This window comes from Trichechus manatus, unplaced genomic scaffold (genome assembly GCF_000243295.1).
Source record: "Trichechus manatus latirostris isolate Lorelei unplaced genomic scaffold, TriManLat1.0 scaffold00138, whole genome shotgun sequence".
Lineage (NCBI taxonomy): Eukaryota > Metazoa > Chordata > Mammalia > Sirenia > Trichechidae > Trichechus > Trichechus manatus.
This window is the reverse complement of record NW_004444074.1, coordinates 1,430,930-1,443,726: the sequence shown is the minus strand read 5'-3', so window position 1 is coordinate 1,443,726 and position 12,797 is coordinate 1,430,930. Positions and strand designations below refer to the sequence as shown.

Genomic DNA, 12,797 nt, shown 5'->3' with positions numbered 1-12,797 from the left:
GAGGAAACTGAGTCTCACAGAGGCCAGGTAACTTGGCCAAGGTGTCCCCAGCCTGTAAGAGGTGAGGCTGAGATTTGAGCTTAGGCCCTTATCCTTCACAGTGGAGAAGAGCTCAGGCCCAGAGACCCACACCAGGCTGGTTGACTGGCTGGGTGATGTTGGGTACATCACTTCCACTGTTTGAGCTCAGCCCCATCATCTATCAAATGAGAGGTTTGGACACAAGTGCTCTTGGCCCTTCCAGGCCTGAGATTATCTGATTACGACAATCTCTGCATCAACCACGCCAGGGCAGAAAGAAGTCCCACTGATTTAACCCTCTGGGCCCAGGTGCTGGTGCCCAAAGCCTCTGGAAACCCCAGGCAGAGTAGTCCTCCTCCTCCAGGCCTGGTTCACCAACCAGGGCCCAGCTGCTTGTCCATCCTGGCCCTACTCAAGACAAGGCTCTGTCCTAGGTCCTGGGGGACTCACAGTCCCATGGGAAGCCAGGGTCTTGCCACCACCATTAGCATAGCTGCAGGCTGCCTGTGCCTAGGCCAAGAGAGTGTGGTAAGGGTCACACAGACCTGCAACTGGGTAGACTCCCTGCAGGAGGGAGTGAAAGCTCTGAGTTGGGGATGGCCAGGAGATAGAGTGGAGAAGGCTCACTGGCCCTATCCAGAGAGCCTGCTGGAGCTGCCCTGGGCTTTGCAGAGGAAGTAACAGGGGCCTGGGGGGCCACCACTGGACCAACCTGTCTGGCCACTTCCCATGGTTCATCCTCCTCCTCCATCCCCACCCACTCCACGGCTCCTCAGTGGGAATTCAGGAGCTGTGGCCTGTTCTGGGTGTCTTACAAGCCTTCTCTGAGAGGCTTGGGGCTGTGAAGCAGGCCCTGAGCTGGGCTTGGAGAGCTGAGGTCAGGCACTAGACCCTTGTGCCAGTCTAGGAGATCTCCAACCTTACCCCAGCCTCCGGGTGACCATTGACAAATCTCCCCAGCTTCTATAGATAGCCTCAGCCATTCACCTAGAGTGAGGTGGGGGGTAGGGGCACTGTCAGTTCCAGCCCCAGCTCCACCACTAACTTGCTGTGTGCCCTTAGAAAAATATCTGCCCCTCTGTGTTCTTTCTCCAGGAATAAGCTTCATGGAGGAAGTGTAGAGGCTGCTTTTGTGCAAAACAAATGTTCAGGACACAGGAAAGAGGGGAGAAAAATAAAGCCCAATCTGGTCATTTGCTTTCTCTTCCAGCAGGGGTCGGAGGTCAAGGTCAAGCCCTCAGCTCTGGAGAGTGGCCCTGGGATGTACTGCTACCAGCCCCCCTTGCAGCATGTGTACTGCCCCTCCCAGCCCCCCTTCCACCAGGTGGGTCTGGGGCAGGTGGGCAGGCTTCCCTGGGGTCTCAGGATATTTTATCCTGAGGGCTCTCCAGTGTGTGAGTGTGTATGTGAGTGTGCATGCATTGGATGGCAGGTAAGGACAGCAGGGACCTGAACCTCATGCCGGGCCACTTGGTGTATGGCATGGGGCGGGGGTGGGGGGTAAGAGAGCGGTGGTTAATCAGGAGGGAAACAATTGCCCTTCTCTCGGAGTGGACGGGCCTGAGAGGTATCAGACAAGAGAGCCAAGCTGAGATTCGGGCAGAGACCAAGATGTAAACCAAAAAGAGAGGGAGGAGGAGAGTCACCACAGACAGGGCAGAGAGAAAAGGAGTATGTTGTACGACCCATGATGCCAAGCCAGGCAGAGAACAATGGGCTCCCATCTAGTACCACTACCATCTTGCTATGTGACCTTGGTCCCAAATTTTCCTTTAGCCTATAGAGAGTAGGCACCAGGTGTGGGGTTAGGGGTTCCTCCCACCAGGAATGCTCTAAGTCTCTATCAGCTTCTGCCCTTTTCCCCTTCCCCATCCCACTGTCTAGTCTCAGCTCCTCCCAGATGTACAGAATGCCAAGTAATTGGCCCACACTGGCATAGGATGGAGGTTTTAAAAAAGAGAAAGAAAAGAGACCCAGAACAGCCAGTCAGCTCCCAGGAGTCACCGGGCAAGACGGGGCAAGTGGTTGCCCAGCACCCGGCTCCATCCACCTGCAGCCTGGCACTGAGACAGGCCCTGCCTGTGGAACAGGTTCTACTCCCAGCTGTTTGGCATTGACCCTGATCTTGGCAAAGCCAGGGAGACAGGAAGGCGGAGGGGGAGGAGGCAGGCTGCCTACGTTGTGGGGGAAAGAAATAGATGAAGGGAATTAGAGGGAACACGTGAGGGCACACCTACACTGTCTGGAGAGGAATGGCTGAAGCTATCCTGAGGCTTAGGGTCTGACCCGGGATAGAGGGTCAGCTCACCTCCAGAGACAGAGCCACAGCAGGGCTAAGGGGCCACCAGACCTTAAATGGCCTCACCATGTCCGTGCTCTGCTTTGATGCCCTCTGCATTCTGCACCCCCTCCCCAAACAAGATGGCCGTACCCAGGGCTTTATGGACCAGGAGAGAGGGTGACTTAGGCACTAAGTGCCTCTCGGGTGACCTGGAAAGAGCCCTTCAGCCTGGAGCAGCTGGGGGAGTCAGAGTCTCCTACCCCCTCTCCCATAAAACACCATCCCTGGCACCACAGCCACTCCCTTTGCCGTAAAACCACCTCCTACCCCCACCTGCCCACCACCATGACCGGCCCTTTCAAAGAGCCACTGAAACTCATAAAAAGCGGCAGTGTCCAACAAACGCCCAGGTTGGACATTCCACTTCCAGCCCAGCCGCTCTGTGATATATAAGGGAGACCTGGGGCACCTGCCTGGAAAGGCGCAGGGGCCATGAGTTTCCCCTCAGACTCTCTAGCCCAGCCAGGCTCTTGTCCCATCACCAAGGCCACCAAAGTACATGAAGGGCCTGAGAGGAAGGAGCTGGAGGAAGGGAACTTTGAGTCTTCTGAGATTCTGAATTCAGGATCTCTTGTGGGTCCCCCTCACAGGTCCTCAGACATGCACACCCTTGGCTCTGCTATTGGTGGAGGGGAGGTGGAGTCCATGACCAGGGAGAGCAGAATCTAGTCTCAGCTCCCTCTCTGGAAGTAAATGAATAGGGAGAGGGGAGGAGGAGTCGCCTTGGAAACCACTCTGCTCTTTGACCTCTACAGTACTCACCAGGTGGTGGCAGCTACACTGTACCCTACCTGGGCTCCTCGCACTACCCATACCAGCGAATCGCACCCCAGGCCAGCACTGATGGGCACCAGCCTCTCTTCCCAAAACCCATCTACTCCTACAGGTACCTTTCCCTGCACTCTCGGGGTGGAAAGGGAGGGGTGGGGGAGCCCCTGGGGAAACTGAGGCATGGAACCCTCAGGGTAAAATGGTACTAGCAGCGGGTGGATGAGACACCCAGCAGGCTTCCTGAGGATGCTGGAGAGAAGATTCTTGCACAGGGCAGGGAGATAGACTAGATTACCTCTGACCTTTCATTTAACCCTGAGGAGCCATGTCAATGCTAGTGCCCTGGGGTGAGCCCTGAGAGTTTAGGAGGGGGTGTGTCCCCTTCCTCTCCTACCCAAATACAAAAAGAAGCCAAACTCCCAAAGCTCTACAGGAAGTAAATGAAGGAGGAAGACTCAGTTATACACCTTGAGGCAGATCTGATGGGACTGCTTTGTGGCTGTGGTCTTGAAGGCCAGGTGAGCAGTACCCAGCCCATCTGGGAGACGCTTCCATCTGTCCTTTCATTCATCCACCCAACAATGATGCGCAACCCTATGTGGGGTCAGGTCATCAGCCAGTATGAGCTCAGGGGAAGGAAAAAGAACATAAACATCCACCAGGAGCACAGAGAAAGTGTTCATGGGAGACAGCACGATGTGCAAAAAGGCACATATGCAGGCCTTGGAGTCCAGGAGAACTGGGTTCAAGTCCGGGCTCTGGAATTTACTAGCTGTGAAACCTTAGGCAACTTACTTAATCTAAGGCTCTGTTTATTCATCTGTACATAAAGGGACAGCAGTTCAGGGCTGTGGGAAGGATTAAGTGAGAGAACATAGGCACTGTGCCTGGCACATTGTAGGGGCTCAAGAAACCTGAGTTCCCTCCCTTACTATCCCGCACTTGTGCAGTTGACTGAGGACTGATTGGGGTAATGCTAGCTTCCATGAAATGAGTGCCTTCTATGCGCTAGGCATCGCCCTTAATCTTTGCAATTCTGAGATAGCTATTACTTTCTTCACTTCAAAACTGAGGGAACAGGCTCAGAGAGGTTAAGGCTCTCACCCAAAGTCACACAGCTGGTGAGTGGCTAAGCCAGGATTGCAACCCAGGTCTCTCGGATTCCACAAGACCCTTATATATCTCTATCCCTGACTTCAGTGGCTTTCAAGCATACTTGCTCATCTCCTCTCCCTTCGACTTCAAACAGCCTCTCACCTATTAATCCTGCAGTACGTTATTCCTCTCCTGTTACGCCAGCCATGGGGGCTGTGGGTGGGCTCAGAACTTGGCCAGAGGTTCAGAATCTCAGAGGCTTTCTCTGCCTTCAGCATCCTCATCTTCATGGCCCTTAAGAATAGTAAAACCGGGAGCCTTCCAGTCAGCGAGATCTACAATTTTATGACGGAACACTTTCCTTACTTCAAGGTGAGTCCACAACCGCCGCCCACCACCAGGTCCCCCAAGTCCTGGGTAAGACAGGCCTCTCTGGAGCCAGAGGATGCAGCCCTGAGGTGGGAGAAGAGTTAGAAGGAAAGCTAGAGGGGATTTGCCTTCCCACGGGTTTCGTCTTGTCCTCCTCAGAAAGACCGACTTCCTGAAGAAGAGGCTCCTTGTGGGGAGGAGAGAGCTCAAGCCACTCGCCCAGGGTTATGCCGTAGGCTGGAGTCAGGCCTTCTCCAGGCAGTGTCAGTCCCAATAGGCTTCAGGGAATATCTACGTACCTCAAGGATGGAGAGAGAGTTTGGGAAGAAATGAGAGGCTGTCCCTACTCCTGTCCCCAGGATACTGCAGGGCTGGAGGAATTGGGTGGGAGCTGGCCAGCCAAGGTGACATGGGATGCTGGGGCCACAGAGCCCATTGCCTTCCAGGGTGAGATTAGGATCTGCCTCTGTGGGTGGCAGGCTCAGCCGCAGTTCTGCCAGAAAGCGCGGTGTAGGCTTCACAGTCTTTGAGTGCCAAAAGGAACTGGCTCGCTCACCTGACCCCCTCATGGGCAGGATCCAGTTCCTGTCATCCCCAGAGGGGATTTCTGGGGAATCTGCCCAATTAGTTCCATAGAAGCAGGACAGGCTGCTTCTTCCCAGATGGGCAAACACATCAGAGAGGGTAATCCATCTGCCCAAGGTCACACAGCAGGTGAGATCAACTGCTGGGTCGAGACGTTTAGCTTCACAAATCACCCACATCTCCTCCCTCCCTGCCCCTTACACACACTGCACCCCCTCCAGCACAGACCCCTTCTCCTGGAGATGGGAGTAGATCAGAGCTTGTGTGTGAGGAGTACCTTCTTGAGGAAGTACAAGCTCGTCTGCTACCCAGCCAGAAGGCGGAAGCTGAGGCCAGAGTAATCCAGAACTCAGCTCTTCCTGCCAGTGGGTGAGTCCCACCCCTACATCCACCCAATTGTCCTGCCTGGGGATAATTTGAGGCTAAGATTCAAACAAGTTTGGTCTTGCTGAGCTGCCGTCCACTGGTGAGGGGGCAATATGGCCAGGGTGGTCTGGCCGGAATGGAAGAAGTATGGTGATTCACCATCGGTTCTGGAAGGGAGGGGAGGAGGGAGGGAGAGTTGTCTCTGATATTTGAGAAGCGTCAGAGCCCGTCTGCAGGACTGCCCCCAATACCCCATCAGGCCAGGGGGCAGAATGAGCCTGACACCCGAGGCTTTTGTAGGGCCCTCTAGGGCTTCAAGGGGCCGGGCCAGAGAGGGAAGTGAGGGCCCTGCCCCACCCCTCTCAGCCTCCCCTCCTTGCCAACTCCCAGCCTGGCCCCCAGCCCCTCCCTGCATCTCATCTTCCGGGCTTAATTATTTTTCCTGGGAGCTGTGTAATCCCTGTTTTATGGGACTGAAGAGTGAAGAAGTCTAACAGCTTTTTTTTTGTTCCAGTTGTTGTTCTTAGCCTGTTGCGTCACTCTCTCACTCCCAGGTTTGCATTTGACTTCAGAGAGAAAGCATCTGTGAAGATGGGACAGGGACCAGATGGCGAGGCAGGCCCTGTGGAGTGAGCTGGGCAGAGCCTTTAACTAGGAGACAGAGCTGGAGTCTGGGTTCTGTCGCTGCCTTTTTGTGTGATCTAGGGCTAGGCTTTCTTCTCTGGACCTCAGTTTCCCAATCTGTAAAATGGTTGGGTTGGACCAGTTGAGGGGCACATAAGATTCCTTCCAACTTCGATAGTTCTGACTCACTGAAGGAATTAGTTCAAACAGCCCCTGCTCCCCCCATCCCCCCACTCCCCATTTGAAGGTCATTTTTCTGGGCAAGGACAGAGTGGACCCTGAGATGGGCATCACTCATGCCCAAGGCAGCCAAGGTGGGTGACTTATAGCCCCATGAATCAGGAATGTGGGACTGAAGAAGTGTCCAGCCACTGGACATAATTGCTAGTGCTGACCATCCCTCCTCCAAACAGGAAGTGGCTGGGGTGGGGGCTGCCTTGGCATCCCAAAGTCACAGATTTATGGGGCCATAAAAGGGCCCAGTGCTCATTAACTCTGCCCATGGGGCGAGACATCCTTGACTCCTTGTGGGGACTGTCGTGGGAGTTGAAGATGAAGCCCCAGCTGGCTGGTCTGGTGGCTTGAGAATCCTCCCTTATGACCCAGGAAGCCTTGGGAGTCATCTCAACCAGCCCGCTGTGCTGGGCCAGCTGCCCCCCCAGAAAGGCTTCAGCAGCTCCTGCCAGCAACTTGCAGTGACGCTGGCATCTGTGCCTGGTTCTGCTGGGCGTGATTCAGATCGGCTGCTCCCTGGGGCAAGTGAGCTGATAGGAGGGAGTGGCCACCCCTCATTAAGCAGCAATTTCAGGCTGGAAGGGAGAGAGATAAGGAGATAAGGGTTGAGAGACTGGTCAAGGGGGTCTTCTGCCACAGTCAGCCCCTGCTGGGATCAGGGCTGCCACAGAGCCTGGAAGAAAGGCAGAGGTGGTGGGCAGAAGGGGCGTCCACTGGCACCCCCGCCACCGCCTCTCACCCACTGAGTCAGCCTAATGGTTTTTACAGCCCTCCCTGGGCACAATTACTGCACTGGTGGCATGACTCCTAATGGGTGTTTATTCTGTTGGCACAAGCACCCCCAGCCTGAGGGCTGGCCTCCCCATCAGGGCACGCCCCCCGGAGCACACTCAAGCAAACACTCCCACCCACACACTCATATGCTCATTGGTACTCACACATCCCCAGAGAGACTTTTTCCCCACACACTCATCCTCAGGGACACACACGTCCCCACACTCCGAGGAAGTCATAGACCCAGACCCGGGAGACAGATCACACCAGGGAGACACATTTGGGGAATATGCACAGTGTCTCTCTGTCTTTCTCATAAACGAAAACCCAGTGTCTTAGTTTGCTAGTGCTCCAAACAGAAATACCACAAGTGGGTGGATTTAGCAAACAGAAGTATATTTTTTCAGTTTAGGAGTCTAGAAGTCTGAAGTCAGAGTGGAATTCTAGGGGAATTCTTTCTATCCGCTCTGAGGGAAAATCTTGTCTCTTTCAGCTTCTCTTCCTTGGTTCCTCGGTGATCTCTACGTGGCATCAGTTTTTCCCCAGTTGTGATTCCTTGCTTCTGTGCCTAATCCGTCCCTTTTATATCTCAAAAGTGTTTGGCTTAAAACACACCAGCCTCATTGATATAGCAAAGAAAACCCTATTCCCAAATGGTATTGCATCCACAGGCATGAAGTTAGAATTTGCAGCATATATTTTGGGGGTACACAATTCAGTTCATAATACTCATACACACAGACACACACGCATGGGCAATTACATAGTCACATGTGCACACACCCACTCACCAACCTCACCCATCTTTCTTTTCTCCCAAGTTTACCCCCAAAGGAGATGAGGCAGACCCGGGAGAGGAGCGTTCCATAGTCTCCCCTGATCCCCTCTCCACAACTGGCACAGGAGAACTCAGAGCAGTGAGTTCCCTGTCCATAGAGGAGTCCAAGCACAGGACTAAAGACCCAGTGGGGAGGGGCCCAACTTCAGATGGGGGATGGGCCAGGAGGTCTCTGTAGCCCCTGCCAGCCCTGTCTTTATGAATAGCCTCAACAATCCTCTGAACGGTCAGGCAGGCCAGGGATGATGGTAAGATGAAGGCAAATTTTAGGTGAAAATTTGTGGCGAAGTTTCCTGATCTTTTCCCACCACTAAAATGTGCCAAGCGTGGGCTTGAGGAGAGAGGCCAGCCCCAGAGTGGGTGGCAGTTCTGTGCCCAGAGGGCAAAGTAGTTTTCTGGAGCCCAGGCCCAGAGCTGGGCCACCTGACCCCGGCCTGAATTCTTGCATGCTCTGCTCCGGCAGACAGCTCCTGATGGCTGGAAGAATTCTGTTCGCCACAACCTATCCCTGAACAAATGCTTCGAGAAAGTGGAGAACAAATCGGGAAGTTCCTCTCGCAAGGGCTGCCTGTGGGCCCTCAACCCGGCCAAGATCGACAAGATGCAGGAGGAGCTGCAGAAGTGGAAGAGGAAAGACCCCATTGCTGTGCGCAAAAGCATGGCCAAGCCAGGTGGGAGGACCAGCCGTGCACAGGGAGGGCTGAGAGGAGCGTTGCGGAGAAAAGCTGAGCAGGGAGAATTGATGCATGAGGAAAGGGCAGACTCCAGCCACTGAGCGGGTCCCAAGGCTAGGGGTGGGGGAGATTGTGGGAGAAAGGGAGGTCTCAAGGCTCTGGCATTGGGGGAGCACTCAGCCATCAGGCTCATGGTATTCCTTCTCTCTTGGGCCTTTTCAGAAGAGCTGGACAGCCTCATTGGTGACAAGAGGGAGAAGCTGGGCTCCCCGCTGCTGGGTTGCCCACCCCCTGGGCTGGCAGGCTCGGGCCCCATCCGGCCCCTGGCACCCCCAGCTGGGCTCTCCCAGCCGCTACACCCACTGCACCCAGCAGCAGGCCCCATTCCTGGCAAGAACCCCCTGCAGGACCTATTCAGGGGGCACGCACCCTCCTGCTACGGGCAGACATATTTGCACCTGTCACCAGGCCTGGCCCCTCTGGGACCCCCGCAGCCTTTATTCCCACAGCCAGATGGGCACCTTGAGCTGCGGGCCCAGCCGGGCACCCCCCAGGACTCGCCCCTGCCTGCCCACACCCCACCCAGCCATAGTGCCAAGCTGCTGGCTGAGCCTTCCCCCGCCAGGACGGTGCACGACACCCTGCTGCCAGACGGAGACCTTGGCACTGACCTGGATGCCATCAACCCCTCTCTCACCGACTTTGACTTTCACGGTGAGCTGGGGATGGGAAAGACGAGGCGGGACAGCACTGGAGAGGTGCATTTGGCCATGTGGCCCATCCTCTCCTGGTCTTCAGGCTGCAGCCTGCTAGCTGCCGGGTTTCTGGTCAACTGAAGCAGGGAAGGCCTGAGCTGGCAGGGTGTGTCAAGTTCCCTGTTGTCCAGAGCACGGGACAAAGAAGAATGTCCTTGCCATTTCCCTCCATTGGTGTCCATGAACATGTTCTAACTATCCCCATCACCAAACCACTCTCAACTCTGGATAGGCTGGAAAGGGTCTGAAGTGTTCTATTTCATACTTGGTTGTGAGTGACTGATAGTCTGACATTACTAGAAGCGTTTGTATTTTCCCAGAGTCCATCTCTTAATCTAAAAGTAGGAGAGAGACCCTCTCCCTGGAGGAACGTAAGGCCTCAGAGCTAGGCAGGTCTGGGAGAGATTTGGGGGTAGGAGTCCAGGGAGAGGTTTTATCCATTATATTCCATCCTGTCTGCTCCATCTCTGCATAGGGCCAAGCCCACCTATTCCCATCTAAACTCCAGTGCACCCCCAGGCCCTGGTGTATAGGAGGCTGGAGGGCCAATCCAGACCTCAGACCCTCTGTGTGCCCTGGAGTGGCGAATATCCACAAGCAGGTGAAGGCAGCCTACCTTCCAAGGGTTCCTAATCCGATGAGAAGATAGCCCAGGTCTTGGGAAGCTATTGTTAGAAAAATGCAGCTGGACCCTTGCCTTTCCCCAGTCCAGAGAGGAGGGCAGGGCTCAAGTAGCTCCAGAAGAAGCTATAGACGTGTGGGAGAGAATAACATTTATTTGAGCCCGTACTAAATATCAGGCACCATGCTAGTCCCTTTACATGTGCTCTCATCTGGACCAATAAGATAGGAGGGATTCTTAAACCCATTTCACAGACAGCAGAAGCACAGAGGGGTTAAATAACTTACTCAAGATCATGTAGTTAGAATGGGGGAGAGGTAGGATTGGAACACAGGCAGCTGGAGTTCAAGCCAGGGTTTAGTCAGTCTTCCTTCTTCCAGGCCCTGCAGCCCTGATACCCTGGGCAGGAGCCCCAGACCCTGGCCTGCATGCAGGTTGCACAGCACAGAGAGGGGAATCAGGTGGCTGCACTGTTTGCTCCCCAGAGTCAGGTGTGCTCCCATCTCTGCTCCCGTCCCCTGGGCCCTGCAGTGGAGGAAGCCCAGGCAACCATGCCCAACCACCTCATCGGGTCCAGCAATGTATTGTGGGAAGATACTTGCTCTGGGCTGCAGATCCACCTTGCTTGGAAGCCTGGGCAGGAGTCAGGATGAAGGGTTCCCAGGGCTCCTTCCCCAGGCTAACCCTGGAGTGTACAGCATTTGCATCAACCCTTCCAATAAGCAGCTCTCAAACCCTTGACCCTCCCCTCCAAAAAAAGGAGAGCTACAGAGGTCATCTGAGTCTATGGCTTTCAGACCGTGCTACAGAGAAGGAGGAATCTGAGGTTCAGAGAGCTTCAGCAATTACGTGAGGTCACACAGCTAGTGCCAGGGTCTGTGCCCCAGTCAATATGACCCCAGTCCTGCTCTCTGCAGCACGTGAGAGCCACTGGGGGTGGAGGGATGCATACAGCGCTCCTTTAGTGCTTCCCGGTGACAGCTGTTTCTCTCTTTCCCTGCTCCTCCAACCAGGAAATCTGTGGGAACAGCTGAAGGATGACAGCTTGGCCCTGGACCCCCTGGTACTGGTGACCTCGTCCCCGACATCATCTTCCATGCCGCCACCCCCTCCACCACCCCACTGCTTCCCCTCTGGGCCCTGCCTGGCAGAGACAGGCAGTGGGGAGGGTGAGCTGGCACCACCAGGCAGCGGGGATTCCGAGGCACTGGGTGACCTGCACCTCACCACCCTCTACTCGGCCTTCATGGAGCTGGAGCCCACGCCCCCCACGGCCCCTGCTGGCCCTTCTGTGTACCTCAGCCCCAGCTCCAAGCCCATGGCTCTGGCATGAGCTGTGCCTGGCATCAGCTCCAGCCTTTGCCTGGCCCAGAAGTCCTGGCTGGTCGCCCACATTGGGCTCACGTGAAAGGTCAAGGAAGGAAAACACTACCTGTCCCTCATGCCACTAAGCCAACTTCTTTTTTAGCTGGCAGCAAGGGGTGAAGAGGACACCACCCCAGGATGCTGCCCCTCACACATTTCTGCCACCTAGTGGGCCAGCTCCTCACTCAGAGCCCCTGAAGAGTAAGTTCTGGGGCAAGAAGAAAACACTTCTCCTAGCTCACCAACATCCACACTTGAGCCCACGTGCACACACAGAATTATGCAGACGCACACCCATCCACACACCTTACACCCAGGGGAATCAACCCTACATCACAGAGAGCCTGACTTCATTTCTGGGGCAGCTGAGAGCTGAGGGCTTTTGTTACCAAAAACACAGAGCCCGCATGCAAGGTCAAAGACCACCCCAGAACCCCATTCTGATATCAGCATTCTCTGCAGCTGTCCCACCCCCGCCAGGCATGTTCTTTCCCAGAAGTCTCCTGTATTTATTCCCCCATCTTCATCCCAACAGCCCAGGAAGGAGGGGGAGACAAAGCCTCTCCCAAAGTTGTCTGCGGGCACGCCATGGGGGATGAGGACCTGAGACGCTAGCACTTAGCAGCACCCACTCCGTCCAGGCTCTACCCATCTTCAACATGTGCTCCGTCTGGCCTCCTCTGGGTGACACATGGAAGAGGGCAACGTTCACTCCGGGACCAAACTGAGCCCAATTCCGACACAAAGTGTTTGGAAAAGCCCTTGCCCTTAGAAACTTGAACGTGTCCTCTCCTCCCAGTCCTGGATGCCAGAAGGGCCCCTTCCAGGTCACCACAGTCTCACTCCTTCTCTATAAAGACATTCACGTAGTTTAGTCCCAGCTTACTAATTACTTCCAGCTGTCTTAGGCAGACGGCATTTGTTCAGGGAAGGGATGCCTGCCTGGGACGGGCTGGCAGGGGAGCACCCATGTCCTCCCCCCCGCCTCTGCAGCCAGCTTTCACAGCTTGGCAGGCCCAGGATACCCAGGAAGCACAAGGGACCCCCCTGGGGCTAGGGGGTGTGGCCCAGGTGGCCACCATTGCCTACCGTAAAGCTAAAACCCCACCAAGTGGGAGCCTCAGTTTACCCTGGTTCTAGGGGTGACAAGAACCCCCAGAGGTTGGCCCCAGGTTCAAATGAGGCACAAGCAGACCCCTTGATGGTCTGCCACTGTCCCCTGTCCTGAAAGAATAAAGCAAGTGCCTCGTGATCTCGGCTACTCTGCCTTCCTTTCTGGACCTCTCCTCCTGGGCAGAAAGGCCAGGCCACACAGATTGTAGACTTCTGGGCCTGTAAGGTCACCCTACCCCCACCCAGGGCT

General features: G+C 55.2%; 1 protein-coding gene across 1 annotated transcript in view; it reads left to right on the top strand.

The window, feature by feature from the left end:
• The window catches only part of FOXN1 (forkhead box N1), a 14,581-nt gene extending 2,162 nt beyond the window's left edge, over positions 1–12,419 (top strand). Inside the window, exons 3-8 of the mRNA XM_004385376.2 lie at positions 1,235–1,345; positions 3,118–3,248; positions 4,504–4,600; positions 8,482–8,689; positions 8,915–9,406; positions 11,083–12,419. Coding sequence (XP_004385433.1) covers positions 1,235–1,345; positions 3,118–3,248; positions 4,504–4,600; positions 8,482–8,689; positions 8,915–9,406; positions 11,083–11,402 — 1,359 coding nt within the window. The 3' untranslated portion in view covers positions 11,403–12,419. The remainder of the gene's footprint in view (positions 1–1,234; positions 1,346–3,117; positions 3,249–4,503; positions 4,601–8,481; positions 8,690–8,914; positions 9,407–11,082) is intronic.
• The last annotated feature ends 378 nt before the right edge of the window (positions 12,420–12,797 follow it).